This window comes from Marmota flaviventris, chromosome 9 (assembly GCF_047511675.1).
Source record: "Marmota flaviventris isolate mMarFla1 chromosome 9, mMarFla1.hap1, whole genome shotgun sequence".
In the NCBI taxonomy this organism is placed as follows: Eukaryota; Metazoa; Chordata; class Mammalia; order Rodentia; family Sciuridae; genus Marmota; species Marmota flaviventris.
In genome coordinates, this window is record NC_092506.1 from 33,786,853 (window position 1) to 33,810,551 (window position 23,699).

Below are 23,699 nucleotides of genomic sequence, written 5' to 3' on the forward strand. Positions count from 1 at the left end.
ACTGTCCTCAAGAAGCCACAGACATTGAAAAAGTAGCTTTTTTCAAAGGCATAGCAAGGATGGAAGAGGGATTCTTGCTTTGGAAGCCTGGGCCATATTAGCCATCATTACTGCCCTGTTGTCTCAGAACTATCATGGAAGAGCCAGAGTTCATAGTCAATTTTGAATTGGAGGAATTTCAGCTCCCACTCCATGACTAGAAGGAACACTCTTGAATTTCTTTATAAAGGAACTTAAGTGAGACTTGCTGAGAGCCATAGCCAAGTTGGAAATGCCGCATGGCATTTTTGGGTTGAAATTGTTCAGAAAGGTGACCCTGCTCAGGGATTAGGGTGGCTCCAGGTTTAGGGTGGATCCTGCTGGATTAGGGTGGCTCCAGGTTTAGGATGGATCCTGCTGGATTAGGGTGGCTCCAGGTATAGGGTGGATCCTGCTGGGAATAGGGCGTATCCTGCTGCCTCAGGCGCCTGCTCCTTGAGTTCCCGTTGAGTTCTCTCGGGGTTTTGAGAGAATTGGTACGCAGAGCCCGGTGGAGAGAGTGTATTTTTCCCAGAACGTGCGTGCGTGTAGAGTGTCCGTGAGAGTTCGGAAATAAAGAGTTGCTTTTGGAATCTACAAGTTTTTGTGGTGGCTCGGTTATTTTGTGCCCAGACAGACTGCGGCAGAGACTACCTTGTTGAAAGTGGGAACTAGGTCTGGACTTCTTAGGCATCTGTAAGACTGGAGTTAAAATATGTGTAGCTTGAGAGGATGGAGCTGAGGCATTGTAGAGCTAAGAACTGAGTCCTTGACTCTGTCCTCATTATAGTACAAGGTACTTGACATGTAACCTTCCCTATTATATTTGAATTCAGAAATAGATTAAGTATGGGTTCACACTGTCTAGCCTCTATGCTTCTGTATGAAACATTCCTTCTAATCAGACCATTGATTTGCTGATTGAATCAGCTATGCCTTTTTTCCTCTGCTTATCCCTAAAGGCTCAGCTGGTCTTTTCTCCTCCCCATCTCAATGCCATGTAAAGCCACTTCACTAATTCTACTTAGAACTAAATTAATCATGTAATTAATAATCATATTTATACTAAAAACAATAGCAATAAAAAACTTTTTATTACCACTTCTTTCTTCTTTTCCTACCCAGATACTACTTAACATTCATACCTCTTCATCTCCAATCACTACAACCCTTAATATTTTTGTCATTAATACTTGTAGACTGTATTATTATACATCCATTTAGCAGTTATGATCTACCTCATGCCAAATAGTGTTTCTCATTTTTTATTAGTTTTTTAAAAAAATCATCTTCTCAACCTTATGGTAATTTGCTATTGACCTATTTGTATCTAGGATGATATCTAGTATAGCTTGTTGCATGTGAAAGCATGTCATATTACTTAATGCTGTGATTTTTCTAAATAGTGAGGGGAACTGGGATCAATTGAATGTAGCTAAAGTTCTTAATGTCCTCTTTGCCGACTGCTACAACTTTATCTAATTGAGAACTTAGATTTCACTTGCAGATTTCAGATTTCATTTAATAAACAGATTCACTTATGTTTATTATTTGCTCAACCTAATTGTGAACCTTAAAACCTGCTCTGTGCTTCTTCACATTTCTTGGTCTGATCCTGAATAAATGGAAACTACTTATCAAATAGTAGGATAAAATAAATTAAATTATGATAATGTTTGTCTTATGAATTTAGGAACACTTTGAATTATAAAGAATATTTTAATTAACTTTTAAGTCAGAGATAGTTGGAATTTTCTTAGCTTACCACAAATATTGGGTACAAGAAATCTTTCCTTAAAGAAGTTCTATTAACCTTTCTAAAATATAATACTTTCTTTATGGATTCATATTTATTTTTAATAAACATGAGTAAAAGAAGTATATAAATATATGGGCTCACACACTCACCTTTTGAAAACCCATAAAGGGTCTCAAGAATCAACCTATTTATAGCAAAAACAGATAGTATTTATTTGGCATGTTGACCTGTTCATCGTTAGATTTTATATATTCAAACTTTTCAATTCATAGTCTGAATTTTGACAGGTAGGGAGCCAAAAATTTTAGCCTTGTCCAATTTAAAAGGGTAGAGTCTCTATCATTTAATAATTTGCCAATTTTTTTGTGTGTGGCCACTCCTTATCAATTTTAATATGCATTTCCAGATACAAATATTTAAGCTGATGAAATTCAGGGTTTTTCTTGGATATCTATGATAGGAAATAGTAGCTTCCCCTGCTCTCCCAGCAGCTACCTCCCGTTCCCATACATAAATGGCAGCCAGCAATGGTGAGAAACAAAAGACTCTCCCAGTCTCTGAATACAGTGACATTCATTCTGAGAGAAGCAGGGGCAGCTTTTTGAAAGCCGACTTCTTCAGCTGGACAATAACACACAATGAGTTATTGACTTGTTTATATACGGAGCTCTTTTCAGTAACTAACTCTGACTCCCACAGTCTGGACAAATGATTGATTTCGTGGTTAGAAAAAGAGAAAGCTCTTGCGCTAAACTCTGTAGTGCAAACTACTTCTTCCCCATTTGTTCTGTAACTGAATAGGACCTTATTAAAATGCACTTTCCAAAAAAATACCTGCAGCTGGCCTTTATAACCATGTTTTGTATATATAAATAAGTAATTTGTCCCAGTCTTTTGTATATTAACAGGCCATTGGGAAACTTGTCAATATGTATGAAGGCTGATTATCCCATTGCTTATGCTGAACTGTATTGCCTGTATTGATCTGTATGTAAAATATGGATCAAATATTTTACTAATAGATCAATAGTTACTGGTGAAAAGCTTAGATTTCTGATATGTAGATTCATTTTTCTTGTCAGATCATGTTGATTTATCAAGGGCATGATACATAACATGTACTTCACAATTGAATCAGTAATTGTTCTGACCACAGGAAAAAATGACTCAGAGAACCACAATTCAGAGCCACAGGCGTTTGGTTGGGCTAATAGGCTTTTCTCCTTCTGCTAGTACCTATGTGAAATGTTGATATGCATTATATGGACAGAACATACCTCCTAGTTTAAATTATTGTACTTTTTCTAAAGATATTAGTAAGTATACTCTAGAGTCAACAGTTTGAGTTATTTTCTGTAAAATATATTTTATCTGAAATTATATACAAATTATTATACAATCTATATGATTTTTGTAAACAAACTTCAAAATATTTTGGAGGGAGGTAAAAAGGAAAGTCATTAGCTGTTAATGATGCACATAACACAAGTTCACTGCAATTTTAATTGTACTTCTCCAACAGGAGGATTTTAACATGTTTTCCTCTTTAGGGTATCCATGGGAAAGCTTCCTGAGTCAATAAGTGTTCAAGAATTCCTCAAGATTAAGATTACTTTCAATTACATCACAAGGGATCACATGTTTTTTATATATTTGTATAATATTCAACTTTGATCTTTTCGTATTTTAGAGAAGGAACAATGCCTGAAATCTTTGTGTTAATAGTTTTAAATAAAATAGATATAGTCTGAAAGGTCATAACCAATGCAAGTCATTTCATTAGAATCTGTTGATAACACTTTTGTAGAGGTATATTCTTGATTCTTAAACTGTTTGAGGTGAATTTAATCATTTTATCTTCTGTTTATCTAACCATACTATTTCCCAGAAGCATTTTTGTTCAGTTTTCTTTGACAAATTCATTATGTTTTTTATTTCTTCCCTTTCTGCTATCATTCGTGACTAGTCTATTTCTTGTTCTATCTGTTTTGGTTCCCATTAATACTGAATAGGCCCAACTTTAACTTAATTGTAGATGGCTAATGTTTGTTACAGGTTTTAAAATCTTACCAGCAAGGCCTGGAAAAAGTGGTGAATTAAACCTTGCCATTTAGCTTCTTAGATTTTGATGTGAACAATGAATATTTGGGATCATTTGCTCATATCTAAAAGGGGCAAGATACATTTAGGACAAAGTAGGTTTCTCCTCCCTCAACTTGATGGGTATTTGCTTTTTCACAGTCGTATACAAACTATAGCTATCTTTCTGTTTGCTTTTGATTTTTAGTTTTTGAACATTTTGTGCTCTTCAACACATGAAAAATCAACCTTAGAAATCTCAACTTAATCAACAAAATTTCATTTAATATATTTGAGATAAAGACAGCAAATCAAAGGCAACTAGTTTTGTCTTAATGAGAAAACAGGACATTATCATCAAAAATGACAGGAGAGAAGAATCCTACCATTGTTATCATGTCGTGGATTTTGAGGGAAAGAGATGCTATTAGCACTGCATATTATTAATACCTCGGGTGAAAATGCACTCTTAATTTGACTTTTGCTCTCAATAATTTTCTTTAAATGATCACATTAAAATATTTCTCTTGGAGTGGCTTGTCTTTTTCCAGAAGAGGCCCCATATATTTATCTTTATTTTTGTTGATGATTTCTTACTCTTACTGCATGCCTTTCCTATACAACTCTATGTACATCATGTTTTTCCCTCTACTTCTGTAGACTAGTGTAATGTTTCTTTGGAATTTGGATGTTAGAGTGGAGATGACTTTTTCCAACTGTGGTGCTTTCAAAGGTAAAGAATTTTTACCTTTTAAATAGTTACTTGGAAGCAGTTCTAAATGTCATAACCCTGGGAAACCTCATTAGAATCTGACTTACCTGCTGTGGAAACAAAGAATTTCATGCCTCTGTTTTTGTTTTGTTTTGTTTTCTCTTTTTAAAAATATCTACTCTGAAATTTTTGCTCTTGGAAATTAATTTTGAGCATGGTAAGGTAATGAATGTTCTCCAATTGCTGTCTTCTTTACCCTTCTCCTCCTGAGAAGAAAACTCCCCTGATAAATAACCAGACTTGAGACCAGTATGTTGTACCAGGGTTCACACATAGGTTTCCACATGTGGAATTGAGCACCATATTTAAGTTTTTGTTTCTTGTATCACTTTATCAAAGGAACAAATATTTCTTGGAGAAAATCATCCTGAAACCAGTCTTACACAGTGATATAAAACAAAACAAAACTATAGTGGTTCTCAACCTAAGGCAGGGTTTGGCCAACCACTGCCTGTAGGCTAAATTTAACCTGTCACCTGTTTTTGTTTGTTTGTTTGTTTGTTTGTTGTTTAAGTTTTACTAAAGTATAGCCATGTTCATTCATTTATGCATTGTCTATTTCATGGTACAATGGCAGAGTTGAGTAATTAGACAGAGACTGTATGCCACTTCCCATATCCCATAGACTGAAATATTGAATGACTGACCCTTTACAGAAATATGTGTCAATTCCTTACCTGCAGTAATCATCAGATCATCTAAAGATTTCTGGACCCCACCCTTTTACCAAATCAGAATGTCTGATGATATACTGAGCTATATCACATATAATTGATAGGATGTTTACAGGTTTGACACTATTTTTCTAGCTTCTATGCACAGCTAGATTAAGGAAGACATATTGCTGAATCTACATCTCCCACTTTATCCCAAATACAAGGAGGCACAGTTCTTCGGGTTGGGTATGAATTAAAGATTCATGTTAATTCAAACATAATTTTCCAGAAATACAATAGATAAATCTTACTTATAACATCAACATTAACAAAACTTTAGAACATGGTATTTTTAGCCCAATTCTCAATAAAGACATGTGGTATGTCAAGGCCTTTGCTTAAGAGTTGTTAATATTCCTATTCATCAGGTCTCTATCAGGTTTTTGTTCTTTCTTTCTATTAATCTCAATCTATTGAGTAAATATTATTGAGTTTAGCATTTATATTTTCTTGAAAATCACATTTTGTTTCCATAAGAATTATTTATAAAGAAATAGAGCAATACTAGACTACCTTTATCTGACTTTGTAAATGGAGTAGGTTGGAGGTAATGGATATTTAGATACATGATACTTTGTTATGAAATAGTATCATTTGGCACATTCTAGAGTGACACTTTTATGTCTTTGGCTTCTTATACTGATGTAATAGCAGCCAATTTTCCCCCTACTTCCAATGAAAGGTTTTACTAGAGAATATCAGTCTAAATTTTTAAAAGTGAAGTGAGTTCATTTTTAAAATGCTTTAAAAAACAATCAGTGTCAAATGTCTGCAATTAGGGACTTACCCTCCCAAATTCATGTTTGGTAATCTTAAAAACAATAAAAAAGAAGTGAAAATTCAGTTTGCCACATGTTTTAAATATAAAAATAAACTTCCTATTCAATCTAAGCAAGTTCATTTTCATATATGTACAGGCAAAATTAATATAAATTGCCTTCAAGATTATGCTAAATTAGTTGTTTGAATAAAATATTGCTATTAGGAGTCAGTAAAAAGTGCCTGTTTTCATGTCATTTATTTATTTCTTTTAGTTGAACCTGGCCTTCAATGACAAGAAGGAGAAAATTACAGAAAAAGTTATCCTTTCAATGACAGCAAAGGAGCACCATAAAGCAGAAGAAGAAGTAAGGGAATTATTTTGTAACTATATTAAAACAACAATGACTTAATTTTAAAATTAAGATAAATTTTACTTTGGGTATTAATCAATTATTATTAATTGACAGTAACATATAATAGAAAAAAAACCCTTAAATTTATTTTACTGATATGGACAGTCTGAAAAATAGTTGTGTGCTTGAAACAATGAATCAAATTAGGATTTTCTGAAAAATGTCTTATGACTATTTTCTCATAAATTTCTTCAATTAGTAAATTATTACATGTAACTTGAAACTGAAAATTGTAAAACATGCCAACACAGGGAAAACATAAATTGTTTTTGAGTTTTAATAAATCTAAATCTGTTTTTTTGTTATCTAAAAATAGAATTATTGTTCTGAATTTTAGGTACGCTAACAAAGTTATCTTTTATCAAGGGAAAACTGTTGTTTGCAATGTCAATAGTAAGGAAGCTAATCATAAGATTCTGTAGGCAATATTGTAATGAAGAACTATTAAATCAAACCTTCTTCTCTCCAAAGCTCATGCTGTGACATTGACAGCATATTCCATAAATGAAAGAATAATACAAAATAAGTATTAGACAAAAGGGGAAAATTATCTTCAAGTAGTTTTCTAGAATGAAAAAGCATTTAATCTTTCTGAGGAATAAACATAAATTTCCTAATTTCCACATACTAATGTCAGTAAATAAACTCTATAAGCAACTTAAGGAACATGATAATGTGAAAATAACAAAATAAGCTTCTCATGCAATTTTATTTTGACATTTGGGCAAATAAGTCTACCCAAGCTTTAGGATTTTAATAGTTTGTTATCATTGTGATTGCATCTTCTTCATTAACTGTATATTTCATAACAAATGAACACATACAATGCACCAAATTGTTCTGTGTGAATTCATCTTTACACAAAACTATATTAATATTTGGGACATATATGTCTGTTATTAAATATGATAGTGTAAACATTGATTGGCATTGTCAATAGAGAATATTTCATATGAAAAATTAAACTTGAATCATTTCTAAAATGTAATAAATAATAGTTACATAGATTTAAGTTATGGTTCTGTCTCATTCTACTGAATATTAACAAGTTATAAGACTAAGTTACTAGTTATAAATTTTAAAAATATCATTCTCTATGTGTTTGAAAAAGGTGTTACCAGAGCTAGAGTTTTACTCCATTTTACAGTAAGTTTCAAATAAATATAGCATGAATCATAAATTTTGAGAAGTGCAAATGTCTTTCTAGATTCATCAGTATAATTAAAATTATCTTTAACAAAACCAGTTAGTATTAGAGATTAAATAGAAAATTATCAAAAAGAATAACAGATTAAATATTTTTCTCCTTTAAAACATTATAATTATTTTGCTCTTTGATATTTATGCAAAATCACAATTTCATCGAAATTAAAAAGTTTAGTGGATCAGGAAAATGATAATTATGTTAAATATATAATTTTTAATGCCACCTTGTTAGCAACATTAGAAATAAAAATTGTCTCATCCTCCAAATATAATAATATCTATACTTCTTTGGTATTTCTTCTTTATCATTATTATCTGCTTGTTTATTTAACTCTTCTGAGTTCTTTCTGTACAGTACTTTATGTGGCTCAAAGTTTCTTTGTTTTCTTCAAAAATCAAATATCTACAAAAGGAATGTGTATGCATGTGCGTGTGTGTATAATAATCTCTAAATATATTTGGCAATCTATGAAAATAGTTTCTTTTTAAAAATGGCAGTGCCCCCAAAGAGACTATGAGAATAATTTCTAAGAGATTACTTGGAAAACATCTATATTAATTTGGATGCATAAGTTCTAGTGTTTTGGTTTAGAAAAAGTCTGTGACATCAAGTTTTAGCTCTAATTCACATACAAAAGTGTCAAATCCTGATGGAAAGAAAGATGAGAAATTTGAGGGAAAATTATGTTTTTACATAAATATAACATTCTGTACATATCTCAAACCAAATTAAACATCACACACATACAGATTTAGTTCCTTTTCTGCTGCCTATAATTTTATCTTAAAATTTTGTTTTATTTCATAAAATTTTCCACATAAAACTGGGAGTAATAATGTACACATCATACAGCCACTTTGAGATGATGATACATGTTTTTGGAAATTTGTATGTAATATATTATTGCCCTTTTAAAAGTGTGCTATTTTAAATTCTCTGAAAAGAAGAAACCAAGGTGGAATTAAATGTCTGAGGATTTTATTAGAAGAAATGCCTATGGGAGTGCATGATAAAGTTAGAGATCTATGAGACAAAAATGCAGACCTAACCCCAAGTAAGGGAGAGAAGAAAGAAAGATTGGGTGGAAGCATCCTAGACCATTGTGCAGTCAAGAAAGGTTTGGCAAAGCTGTTGGTATAGCCTTGAGCCAAAGTTGGCCATTAGAGGAATTCTGTAACTCTCAAGGACGCATCTGACTTAGTATTCCCATTGGTGCCAATCTGGTGGTGGATATCCAAGCAGAATAATTGGGACTCTTGGTCTATTGTACACCTGTAGTTAGAGGTCAGTAACGCACGGTCACATGTCAAAAGGTACAGTTGACATTGTCCTTGTTGCCTTCACCAAATCCCTATTGCCAGGTAAGTTATGAAGACACTTAAAATGTCTCTATTTTTATTTTTATTTTTTTATTTTTTTTAATTTTTATTGTTGGTTTTTCAAAACATTACATAGTTCTTGACATATCATATTTCACACTTTGATTCAAGTGTGTTATGAACTCCTATTTTTACCCCGTATACAGATTGCAGGATCACATCGGTTACACATCCACTGATTAATAGTCCCTCCCTTCACCTGTGAGGGGAATGAGAATGGGGTTGTTGAGTAGGCCTAAAGACAGCACGTAAAGGACCTCTGCCTGCAAACAGGTTAAATCTGTGTTGGAAAGCTTCAAGGAAACTATTAAAAGTTGGCAGTAGTTAAAGTGCTAGGAATAAGAGGTGCCACACACTTTGGGGTCCCTGATAGTTATGCTGCACCACAGCTTCCAAATGAAGAGATACTTAACTTTGCTCACAGGCTCTCAGTCTTTGTTTATCAATTCTAGATTATGTTTACTTTTTAACTTAAAATCAAAACAAAACAAAACAAACACCCCACCAAAAAAAATAAAAATTAAAAATTAAAAAACTGTGTTATTGGGCCTGAGATAAAGAAGAGATTTAGGAAGCTTTAAAATAACATTTTAATCTCTCTGCCCACTCCTTTGACTCATCTTAAATATGTTGTTAATTAAAAAGTTTCTTGGTCTTAAATTCAAGTGCTAATCTGACTTTGAGATCATCCTGTATGTTATATGCCACGATGATGTTCCTAGCATAGAGGCTGCCACCCTTTGTGATGATTTCAAGTGACAGTTCTGTGCAAAGTGCTCTGGAATTCTCTTTAATAATATGGGTGGATTCAAAACCACAGAGAATTCAGGCTGACAGCTGAAGCCATCACTGAAAAAGCCAGAAGATCCTCAAAGCATCATTAATAATAGCCAGTATACAGTATTCACAATATATGGTTCAGACATGCACAACCTCATTAAGTATACTCTTTAGAATGATTATAAACTGAACAATATTTTGTGTTGACTATAAATCATCTTGAAAATTTAATTGAATTCAAGAGTTGCATGCATGTGTCATATAAATATGGTCAAACTTCCCTATGTGTTAGGTAAAAACTTATGTGTATGTCTATAAACATGTGCACATTTGCATTCTGTCAGAAGTTTGGCTTCTTTCCTCACCAGAATATTCATTTTTTGTTTTTTTTTTTTGCTACCTTCTGCTCATTTGTCACTCTCCCAAATTCTGTACAAGTGTCACTTCCGCGCTGCATTTCCATGGAGAATGAGTAGGCTTTCTGTTGCACAATGAGATGGTGCATTTTTTCAGCATATGCATACGTAAGCCTTCTTTTGTGAATGGGACTGATAGGGTCAGATAATGTTTAAAGGGAAAGGCTTTATGTCTCTCAGGCTTCTATGTTTCCACATGGATGCTCCCACACACACATAGATTGAATTATGAACAGACCCATTAATGCTGGGATCACAAAAGGTCAAGTTTTGTCTTCTTTTACCTCTATTCACGTTGCCTTTGTGAGGAAAAAAAAGGATTTGCAGAAAAAAAAAGATTTATGATAAAGAATTTTAAAGAACATTTTTCTCTTTTAGCAACATCTGTGATTTGAAAAAAAAATCATATTATGTGAAATAAATCAGGAATATTGTCATTACCTACCTGATTTTAGTATTGAGTTATTTCATGAGTAGGATTGTTTTTAAGGGTGATATGTTACCATAATAACTGAGAATAAAACATAACACTTTGAGGATAAAAGTCTTTATGAATATGTAAAGCAACAAAATTTGAGTAAAATTGAAGGGAAACATTATCAAAATGTCATTGGTAGTATTCTTGATACATTTTCCCCTATGTTTAAGTTATCTTTGCTAGGACATTCAATTTGATAATTTTCAATTTAAAGAAATAAGTGATAACTTATTTAATTATGGTTCATGTAATCTGGGGGCCAAGGAAAAGAGCAAAAAAGATTGAAATATTCTTGAAGCAAGACAGAATTTATCCAGATGAAAATTCAAATCTTTAACCAGTAGCCCTTTAGAGTGCAAATGACATCATGACATCATCAATTGTATGGTTGGTTGATTTCTGATGTCACATGAAATCCCCTATCAGTTAAAGTGTATGGATTGTGACAGTAAAACCAGTCATGTATAAAAATGCTCTCAAATCAAAGTCTGAAATTCTTCCTTTTTGTGTGTGTGGCTTAATATAGTACAAGGTAAAGTACATAAAATCAGAGAGCATTATTGACTATCAGAATACATTGCATGATACTTGGTAGACTTTAAAGGCTGCATAAAATTACATCTTCCTGAATTGCATGATGCTGGAAATGAATTCAAAGAGAACCAAGGCTTTCCACAAAAGGAATCCTCCCATTTAAGTCTTTTGCTTATTGAGTTTTAATATCATCAAATAACCATTACAGCAAGCCACCTGGCCTGCTGGTGTTTTGCTTTGATATATAACATACTGTTATCCGTCATTCGAGGACAATTGCTGCTATAGGATAGTATGATCTGAAGGGGAAGATGAGGCTGAAAGCATTGACAAATATTTAATCATCTATCATTTCCATTTTTAAATTTACAACATTTTATAGAGTTAACAGTACTATGGAAAGTGTATAAATTCATTCCTTCCTTTAGAAAATCAAAGAACATCATGAAAGAAATCTGCTATAGAATTTTATAGTCTATGAATAATATTGTCTTTTCGTTTTCCCACAGCTTTGTCTAATTTAATAGATCTGCTGTTTGGATCTGCTGCTTCTATTCCATTTTAATTATAAGTGCATACTAATTATACCAGAATAATGGGTTTCATTGTGACAATATTATACATGTATATAATATATGAATAATATTGTCTCTTTTAACATTTTTTCTTCTCTTTCTTCCCTGCTCATTTCCTCCATCTCCATCTCCTTTTAATTTCTCTCCTTGTCTTCTTTCTTTTTCATATTATTTTTCTTTCTATGTCTCTTATGACCCCCCATACACACATATCATATACTTTCTACTACCTTACATGTCCATGATTTCCAAAGTTTTGTTCCAAGTTAACTGATTGACCATGAGGAAGGGCTTCTGTATGAATGACTAATAGAAATTGCTGTACACTTTCTATGTACCCTTAAGGGCTGCCTATTAGTATCCTATTGGATGAGTTATATAGGGTTGCAAAGACTTAGCAGAAATCAGTGTATCAATCAGGTTTTGCTAGATTATGCTGCATTGGTTAACAAGCCCCAAATCTTAGTTACTTAAAACAAAATATTATGTTGGCTACAGGTTGTTTGTCTCTCTCCCATATGTCTTTTTCAGTATGGGATAGAGGTTGAAGGAACAGTTTCTATTGGGACATTGCTGTTTTCATGGCAGAGCAAAAGAGCAATGCTAGAACTGATGACTTGTAAAGCTTCTGTTGAGAAGTGGTATACGTTCATTTTGCTCACATTTCATTGGCCAAAGCAAGTCACCTTGGGACATTGCTGTCAGTTATATGTCTGTTAACTTTTCTGGACCTGATTTTCCTTGTTTATTAGATAAGAGTGTTGATCATAATAGATAAATAAATATTTTCTAATTTATTATGACACTTGAGTAATAGAAGGAATCTGTATATGTGTGTGTGGTGGGGGATGGGAACAGTGAGAAGGGACATCTTGTTAGAGAGGAAGGGTCTAGTGGGAATATGAGCCATAAAGCCAGGTAGGGATCAGATTATAAAAGGTCTTGAATCTTGAATATCAAGCTGTAAAATCTCAGAGAGTCACTAGAGGGTTTCATTTACTGTTCAATTTGGATTAATTCTGTGAAGGTGGCAGGATGGATGACAGGGGAGAGTCTAGGGACTGGGAATCCATTCACTAGGTATTTTGGTAATCCACATTGGGATAGGGATGAGGAAAAAAAATGATGACTTGGACCAAAGTATTACTTATAAAAAAGGAAAGGAGGATAGAAAATTTATATTTAGATGAGGGCCAAATTCAGTCCGTTGTTTATTTTTATAAATAAAGTTTTATTTGATCACATTCATGCCCATTCATTTGCATATGATCTGTGACTGCCTTACAACTACAACTGTAGGTTTAAATTCTTTGACAGAAACATTATGAACCATAAGGGTAAAAATATTTACAAACTAGCCTATTATTGAAAATATCTGCCAACCCTTTGTTTAGAAGAAAGGATTGTTTAAAGGAAGGTAGAAGATGATCACATAGGAACAAACAAGAGTTTGACCAAAGATAAATAGGAATTATATTGAAGTAAGTTGTTTACATGCACTTATAAAGTTCTTGGTAAAAGTCTAATGAAGCTAGGTGTGGTGGCACATGCCTCTAATCTCAGCGCTCAGGAGGCTGAGGCAGGAGAATCACGAGTTCAAAGCCAGCCTCGGTAACTAGTTAGGCACTAACCAACTTAGTGAGACCTGTCCCTAAATAAAATACTAAATTGGGCTGAGGATGTGACTCAGTGGTCGAGTGCCCCTGAGCTCAATCCCTGATACAAAAAAAAAAAAAAAAAAAAAAGTCAAATGTAATCAAAGTTTTACATGTATAAAAACTTCAACTATGTTTAGCTTTTACCAAATATATGTGTGCACACACACACTCACAAACATCATTAAGGTAAAGTGAAAAATAAATATTTAAGCCACATAATTAATAATATAAGCTTGTTCTTCAGCAAATTTCAGCAAATTCAAATACCATATTTTTAGCTGAGAGAGAAAGAAGGAGGATGAGGTGTCAGGACATGAAAGAATCTTAGAGGAGTTTTCATTTTATTTGTGGATATTGAAATGAGGTATAAAATCTATACAGCAGATAGTTGAGAATTTCTATCTGCCTCATATGAAATAAAGGTAAGAATAGGAATGATGGACCAAGAAAAATATAATTAAAACTCGATATGCAGAAAACACAGATTTAAAAAACAAAACACTATAATAATATACCGATGCACTGGGCACCTACCTGCTTTAGGCTAGACATCATGCTGTCTCTTCTTTTATCTCATTAATTCTCAGTGTGTTGGACCAATATTATTCTTCATTTATGCAAGAGGGTTTTATTGCTTGTTCAAAGTCTCCTAGTCAGTGTGTGGGAGAGCCAGAATTTTAATGCAAGCTTTCAAAGTTGATCACTTTAAAGAATTGCTGATAAAGTGGATTTCTGTTCTTCATCTCTTTTGATTATGACCATGTATTGACCAATAAAAATCGAGTCGATTACCCATTATCCTATGTCATTTAGTATTCTTTTATTAATGATTTTGGGACATTAAATGATTTTATGCCATACAGCTGAATAACTAACATGAATTTCCTTTAATAATAAAGCCTGTGAAAAGCAATAAAAAAAATTCAGTCTTTAGAATTACATAGAATAAGTTTATATAAAACAATGAAAGTCAAAGAAATGGCAGTGATTTTTAATTTGTAAACTGTAAAACAGTAGTTTGCTGACTCCTCACCATGTTTTATTAATAATCCATAAGTAAATTTCATATGCCCATCCTAAATACACTGATTAGAAGTCCAATTTTTTTTTAAATCCCAAGTATGTGTTCATAAGTCTATTTTGTTTCTGGAAAAATTCTATGCTTTATTTTGTCATTGATATATATATATATATATATATATATATATATATATATATATATATATATATATATATAAAATGGTGTTTAGAACAGAGCATTGTCTTTAAAGTGTGGATATTTTGAAAAATTACATTTATGAAATTTGGAAAAAATGTATTCTAGAATATTTGGAAGAAGATAACAGTTATTTATTTATTATTTTCGGGGGGTACTGGGGATTGAACTGAGGGGCACTTGACCACTGAGACATATCCCCAGCCCTATTTTGAGACAGGGTCTCACTGAATTGCTTGTGCCTCACTTTTGCTGAGGCTGGCTTTGAACTCTCCATGCTCCTGCCTCAGCTTCCCAGGCTGTTGGGATTACTAGTGAGGGCCAGAGCGCCCTTATTTATTTTCAAGTTCAAAAAAGTCTTAGTGAATTTAATATATGTATTAAAAATTTTAATGTAGCCATGTTGAAATAAAATATTCTAAAAAGGTACATGTAGGAAAATAAAATGTGATAGTAGTTTATGTATATTGGATTCAAGTCCTAGGAAGTTTTTATTGTAATAAGCAGTTTAAAAGTCCTTTGCAAACTTGTCAGATGTGTATGTTCCTTTTTATACCCAGAGTTGTTTTTCATTTAGCAATTGTAATGGCCACCTATTCCATATTACTGAAGTAAAAAGGTTAGACATTTTTCATAAATGAAATTTGTTGATGAAGGAATGTATGTATGTCTCTAATCTTCACTCGAGGCTATATCTGTACTCAAATTCTTGTATTGAAGTCATTTTCCCCCATCATGCTGGATACTCAAAAATCTAATAGGTGTGACATCAACAATTACTTCTTGCTAACAACTCTTGCAATTTAACCCCTTCAGGTAAGCAGGCTGATTGATGAATTGCAGACAGCTATCAAAAGCAACAGAGGTCATCTCTCTAAACTTGGCCCCCAATTACAGGCTGAGCAGGAGCAATTCTCCTCTTATGTCTACCAACACATTAAAAGCCTTCCAGCAAACACTCTAGTCCCAGGAGGCCTGCAGCTCAAGGTGGGTGTTATTCTATGACTCTCATTGGATTCAGGTGGAGACAAAAACTCCCTTCTGCATTTGAAGACCCTTGTAACATTGCCACTCAGCTAGAATTTCCTTTTATCTTGTTGTCCTCTACACTGGAGGTAATATTACAATATTACAATGGTAATATTGCTATTCAGGAAATAGGTTTTAAAAGCAAATACCTACTAAACTTTGAAATATGGATTTATAAACAAGTTTTCAAACCAATAATTTTAATTAAGAAATTTAATCAGCTGAACATTTATATGCTTTTCCAAGAAACATATTTTTCATAGGAGTCACTATGTATTTCAGTTTCTAAAAATAACATTTGTAGAAATGGCCAGACTTTAATAGTTGACAGACAGTGGCAACAGGAATTGGAGGTGAAAGGCCAGGTGACTGATTGATGTTCAAACTACATTTCCAAGGAAAAGGATCTGTATTGGATAAGTGTGACACATGTCTGAGTTCACTTGGTAAAATCAATACTTAAGAATATACTGGGAAAAAAGGTGAATTGGTTATTTGTCAGGACAAGATGGCTAAATGTCCTAGACTATACTCTTCTATTGCAGTTTTAGAATGGAAAAAGAACAACATACTTGGTTGAAGTGATTTAGGTAGGTGCTTAAAGCTTAGGGAATGTTAACATTTTTGTTTGCATTATAGAATATCCTTGCTATGTTAACTCTGTCAAGTTAATGTAGTTCTATAACTTTACACCTTATATTTTAAAAGCATATAATTATTAAAATTTGAATTACTGAAAGTATGACCCTTTTCCATCGAAAGCATAGCATTATTGCAACTCTTCATTTCCTTTTGATTATTTTTAGAGGGACACAATAATTTTCAAAGTTAATTATAATTTTATTATCCTTCATTTCTATAATTCTTCTTATTATTCAGTTTTATTCTATAAATAACATTATAAACTTCATGTTTTCTCTCCTTAATTTTTTTCTTAGGATGATATTTCCATGTGTGCAGTTTGAATGAGAATGTTACCATTAAAAATTGACTTTTTGGGAAATAAAATTCAACATTAAACATGATAACTTATTTCTCACAGTTCAGTCTGTTCTAGGCAGGTAAGGGATTAGGAAGTGTTGCTCAAGACATAGAGGTCAGGTTGGGCATGGTGGCGCACACTTGTTATCCCAGCAAGTGGATTACTTAAGATCATGGGAAACTGAGGCAGGAGAATCACAAGTTCAAAGCCAGCCTCAACAATTTAGCAAGGCCCTAAGCAACTTAGCAAGACCCTGTCTCAAAATTAAAATAAATAAAAAGGTCTGAGGATGTGGCTCAGTGGCTAAGCACTCCTGAGTTCAATTCCCATACTAAAAAAGAAAAGAAGACGTTTAGGTCAAGGATTCTTATAGTTCAGTAACATTGTTCTTTTCAAATTTCTGACCTGACAGCCCCATCCTGCCATTTTGCAAATGTTCTGAGAAAAACCAGGTGATAGAGTGCAGTTGTTTTAATGCCATTCATTCCCACCCATTTGTATCAGAAACTATCATATTAACTATAGTATGACCTGGAAAATTCTTTTTTCCCCAACTCACAAATTCACTGATTATTTCTAAAGAATTTCTATCACTTATTCACATTAGCACATTAGCCTAATAGCAAATATTTCAGTTTAGAATCTGAATTGTTACTTTCATGTGTTCCTCTATTAGAAGGCTTCAAAATCGTCTTTTATACCAGCAAATAAATAGAAAGTTTATACTTGCAAAGGAGTCACGTTGTAATTGTATCTAATTTATCTAATACAAAAATCACTAGGTATATGTGGCTATTTAAATAAAAATTGGTTAAAATCCAATGCTGCTAGTGCTTTGCCTGACACTTCTCTGGTTTTAGCACTGAAAATTTTGCATCTGGCACCCTGAAATGGTTGATTATGCTAGTCTTATCTCCAGAATTCCCTCTCTTCATTCTCAGGAATTCTCCTGCTTTATGATTGTTGGCCCAATAAGGTAATCAGCAATGTTAACTTCTGCCTTCTCTATCCTTGCTACCCTTTGAAACATCCAGTTTCTGTCAGAGAATAAATTTCTATTTCAATTCCCAAACTGGACATCAGCCCCACTCTCAGGCCTTAGAGCAGTGGTTTTCATTCCTGGATGCATATTTGAATCACCTGGAGACCTTTTAAAAAATACCAATGTCTCTGCTGGTCATGGTGGCACACATCTGTAATCCCAGTGACTCCAGGAAGATCACAAGTTTGAGGCCAGCCTTAGCAACTTAGTGAGACTTTGTTTCAAAATAAAAATTTATAAAGGCTGGGGATGTAACTCAGTGGTAGAGTGTCACTGGGTTCAATCCCTAGTACCAATAAACAAAAAAGCAAAAGTACCAATGTCCCGAATCCTAGAGATTTGGAGTTAATTGGTTTCGTATGCTAAGATTGACTTCCACTGGCTTTCGAACACTGATTGTTAAATTCTGAGATTTTATGAGCCAGTTGTTAAATATAGCCATTATTAAAATCTTGTATAAACTTAAAAATAAAGGTAATAAATACCTTTCACTTCCCAATCATTTTACTACATTTTACCATTACCTATCTATTCTTTTGAAGTTATTAATGTTTATTATGTTTGTTTAGTGAAAATAGTATATAACAAAGTGATACTGTGCATTTCTTTCCAAATTTATTTTCAGGGCTGACTTGTAACTTGAAAGTGGCCACAATAAGAATATCTATATAACAGAAATTGGCAAATGCTAAAAACAAGGGCTTGCTTTAAAGTTTTGTTGATTGTTTAGGCCAAGCCATGGACCAAAAGATGCCTGTTTTTCTTTTTTTTTTAATAAGTTTTTACTGGAACACAGTCATGCCCACTGATTTGTCCTTTGTCTATGACTGCTTTCACAGAACAATAGCAGAGTTGAGTGGTTAGGCAGAGACCATCTAACTTGAAAACACTAAAATATTTACTACTTGATCCTTTACAGAAAAAATTTACCTCTGGTTTAGATGTAATTATATGATAGAAAAAGTTCATAATGCAATTTCTTAATTTAAAAGTGAAAAATTTTTGTATCTGTTACATTGTTAATAGCACAAAAAATTGCAGTATTCTTCCAGCATATAAAAACTATTATCTGAATAGAAAATAGAAAAAATACTGCTTAAATCATTAATTAACAAAGAAAGTCCTACATACATCTTTCTTGTTTTGGTTCTATCTTATTAACATGGATGAAAATATCAATCAACATTCAGATCAGAACTGCACTTGTTTCTCAATTTCAACCATAGTTTGGCTGTGTTCACAGACTTGGCATAAATCAATGAAAGCATTCTGTGAGAATCTGTTAGTTATGTGGAATTTACAATAAGAGTATTATGTGTTGTGCTATTATTTGCAATTTATGTGTTATATATTTTTATATAAACATATAACCTCCATGTTAAGCATCCACTGGAACATCTTTAGGTGTGGACCAGGCATCAGTATTTTTTAAAAGCTTCCATATGATACTATTGTCAGGCAGATTTGAGTATCATAGTGAGATTTTTACAGCAATGCTAAAAAAAGCTAACAGAACCCTGCAAAGAAATTCTCATTTAAGATTACTAATCAACTAAAACTTTTCTCTATATTTTTTTCATTGGTAAAGTAGGAAAGGCTAGCAATGAAATCCTTTAACCTCAAATTATGGAAAGGGAAAATTCCCTCTTTTCAACAATAGCTACAAAGGGAGCAATTTTATATTTAAATTTTTCCTCTTCAATATGTATTTTCATAGGGAAAATTAGAGAAGAAAGAAAAAGAAAAGACTTTTAGTTGTTGGAATGGCTAGTCTTGAATAGGTATAATAAATGAAGTCAGCTAGTCTAATGTGCCTAGATCCACAGCTAGTTAAAAGTCCTTCTGATGATTAGATAAGTATGTAGGCTAAAATATGGCTGATTAAAAATATTTGCTACTTTCAAATATTTGAGACAATAGTATCTGAAGATAAAGTAAGTAGGGAATACAACCAAGTTAAGAGCAAATAAAGAAATATATTTGTGAGGTACAGGAACACCTGTGTCTTTGTGTGAACTGTAATTTCTTTAAATCTTCACATCATAGTTTTCTTGTTTTTTTTAGGAAATTTTGTGGTTGTCAATAATATTTTTTATTTTCTAAAAATAAAACTTTCTGGCTTATGACTATTTTTTCACTTAAGAAAATTATTAAATAAAAGAAGACTTAATCACTGGTCTCCACTTATAATTGCTCAATATCACTCCTTACTGGTGACCACCCTGAATTGTAGTATTAAGTCCCAGGCATAGAAAGAGATACTTGGCATTTTCAGAGATCCATTCCAAAGATTTCTGCAAACAGTACTGCTTTGGGATCAGAGTCATACATTTTCCTTCCTCTGTCAGAAATGGGATAGGCATGGGATAAAGGAAATTTTCAATTTATCTTTCCCCTGGTGTGCTTCCCCTTTTTCCAGTCAACTCTAATAATATTAATCCCAGGTTTACTTGCACTGTAAACTTTCTTGAACTAACTTAAATAAAAACAATTTCTTGAAAACCTAAGGGAATCTTACAGAGAAGCAGACCAGGAAATAAAGCAACGTCTCACATGAAAGTTACCGCTTTTCCATATTTTTTCTCTTAAAGCCCTGTGATCTTTCATCTTTACTTTTCTCTGTGAGGTTTTATTATTTTTTTCTTTTTTCAATTCTGCTTCTTTCTGCAAGCTAGGTATCTTTTTACCTCTTCAAATGTACATGGAGGGAAAATTATGGCCTTGGCCTTGGTCTTTAGTTTTAAATGATCATCATTATCTAAATAGAGCTGTATCTCTTGATTCAAACCATTTAGGGAGTGGATCTACTTGAGTTAGTCTGGTCTTGATTAAGTACTCAACACAAATTCAGCTACCTGTGTCCAGTTACTGGGGATAGTTAAAGTCATTTGCTACATCAGACTGCCCTTCACAGAAGTTAGTTTAAGGAGGAAAGTTGGTCATGGAAAGTCAAGTTTACTGACATGTTTCTCATATAAAATTAACTAGACTATTATAAAAAAATATGCAGTATTTGTGGTAATGAATTCCCCTCCAGCCAGCCATCCCATCCCATTTTTGGGATGTGGACATTTGTTCCAAAGGGAAAAAAAAAACCCTGAAATATGTACTTTTTAAAACTAGCTTTTATATCTGAAATAGCTATAAAGAGTAAACTAGGTTCACAAAGTGTACCCTAGCATTCAGAATTACAAATCTCTTAGAATGGGTTTTGGTGGTAGGTTCTATACTTCCTCTCAGGTAGGGAGAACTTGCTAATTCCAACTGAAAAGATATGGAGCAAATGCCACATTGTATCACCTTACATTAATTAATTCCATAAACTGTTCATATCCATGGCTTGGACAAAGGCTGTAATTCCTTATGGGTGCATATGACAGACCTCCCTTTGGCACTATCTAACTCAGTTACCTCTAGCTCATAGTTACCACTATGGAGAAGGGCCATATCTTTTTTGGCTATGAACAACTTCATCTTACCTCATGGCATGTATTTTTCAGGGTGTTAGATGACATATCAGTAAGTAAATACATTTTCCATGTATAACTGAAAGGCAAGGCTATAGTAAAACTTTTTTTTTCTATTTTCCATTCATTTTTATTTTAGAAAAGTGATCTAAAATGAATGGGGATGATTATCTTTCTAATCTGATCTTTGCTGATTTATATCATTCTGTGGCATATGTGTATAAGCCACAGCTCAACTTTGAGAACAAAAACAATCTCTTGTAGCCCTAGTTTTCAACTAGGGGCTGGAAGCAGGGTGTGATTCAAAGTCTGCTTGGGTACTTTGCATATTGTATATAATAGATTTCACCAGTCCACTGTATTTTCACCCCACCCGATCTTTCATTGATCATTTTAAAATAGCAACTTTTAGTTAGGTGTTACCATTAGAAGGCCAGCACCTAAAAGGACACATTATTTCCATGGTTCATATTGCCTTGATCTCATTTTGCAACCAGAGGGCATCATAAAGTGCCAAGTTTAAATGGACACACAGAACAGTAGACTGATAGTAGCATAACTGTGGGAAAATTCCTAAAAAGGTATTGAAAATGCAGCATAACAAAGTTTAAGGAATTTTAGGAAAAAGTTATATCGACTCTGTTTTGTTCCTGCATGATGATTCTCACCCTTGTACATCAATTCCATAGGCACTCAACCACACAATCACAGGGTGTATTTTTTTTTAATTATTATTCTGGTACATTCTCTTGCTGCCACATCATATAAACCTTTAGAGTGATGAGATTTCTTACTGTTTTTACCTTCTATGCTTATACTCAATGTGCACCATAATCTATGTAGCCCTGCAGGCAACAAGTTTTGTGGAACAATTTCTATTCCAAACCTTCTCTTACTCCTTATCCCCTGTTGTTGCTACCACCCCCAGCTACTATGAGAACATCTGCTGTAGCCATGGCTCAGTGATGTCTGCCTTCCTAGTTCTGTTCTTTCTTCCTCCTCCTCTTCATTCCCATGGAGATGCTGTCAGAAATGTGGAAGATTCCCTGGGAAAGCAGGGGAAAAGGATCGATAGAAAAGGGTATTAGCAAATCTGTAGGGGATGGTGGGTGGAAAAACTAGTCATAAAGTGGGTGATTGTGAAAGAGGATTGATGAGCAAGGAAATCTGATGTGTGAGTAGGTGGGAGAATACATGGGGGGAACAAGTGGAAGGTGGGTACAGGGACAGCCTTTCACTGGAATTAGTGCTTTTCACACACAATTGGTCAGTGATGCTTGGTGGGTTGTCTTCATTTTCTGCCAGTACATGCAGATCTAATTTCTCTGGGGCCTAGGGCTTGTAAAAATTGAGAATGGGGACAGGGAAGGGGGCAGAAGAAGCTCTCCTTAGAAGCAGGTCTGAAAGTGGATATTTACATAGAATGAGAAAGTAAATCACAGAAAATTAAGTGAGCCTAATAGATTGAGGTTCTTTTCTCTGAGATCTTTTTTTATAGAGCTTATCAGAAATGCTTGTTTTTAGCATGTATTACTATACTTGCAAATAAATACTGAAATATTTTGGTAATCTTTCTTATTAAAGATGAGACTTTTTAATGTACCTTCTCAGTTTCTACACTGTAGCCCAATAGGAATTCAGTAATGACACAGTCATGTCAAACTGTGAACATAAGTTTATACTGTAGGGTCCTCATATACCATATCAGCATGCAATGTATGTATTATGTACTTGTTAATAAAACCATCAAAATATTAAGAAAAAGAAATGCTTACATGGAAATAATTCCTGATTAATATCTACCTTCTCTTTCACTATGATAATTTCCCAGATTCTCAGGACCTAGAGCCAATAGAGGGACTTAAGCTTCATCTTCATTAACTTTACATAAATTCACTGTGGCTGTGAGCAAGGGAGGAATGACAGAATTTAGTAACCTCAGTAAAATCAAGATTCAGAAGATTGTGAATTTTTTATCCTTTCTACTTTTATATTGTTTTTTTTGTAGTGTAGTCTTACAACATAAATTTAATCAACAACTTAGTGAGACTTTTTACTATAATTCCACTTTTTTTTTTTTTGTACCGAGAATTGAATTCAGGGGCACTCGATCACTGAGCCACATCCCTAGCCCTATATTATATTTTATTTAGAGTCAGAGTCTCACTGAGTTGCTTAGCACCTCACTAGTTGCTGAGGTTGGCTTTGAACTTGCGATCCTTCTGTCTCAACCTCCAAAGCTGCTGGGATTACAGGCATGTGCCACTGCGCCTGGCAAATTCCATCATTTTATCTCTATAGGACTTATTATAAAATAGGCTAATTTGGTTGATAGCAGAAAAGATGCTGACTTTATCTATAATACCCTCCTGGCCTTTCTTATGGTTTGAATACTTGAATGGGTTGTATGCTATGTC

General features: G+C 33.4%; 1 protein-coding gene across 1 annotated transcript in view; it reads left to right on the forward strand.

The window, feature by feature from the left end:
• Positions 1–23,699, forward strand: part of Dcdc1 (doublecortin domain containing 1) — a 451,021-nt gene that overhangs the window by 172,751 nt on the left and 254,571 nt on the right. Inside the window, 2 exon segments of the mRNA XM_027936717.2 lie at positions 6,379–6,471; positions 15,579–15,749. Coding sequence (XP_027792518.2) covers positions 6,379–6,471; positions 15,579–15,749 — 264 coding nt within the window.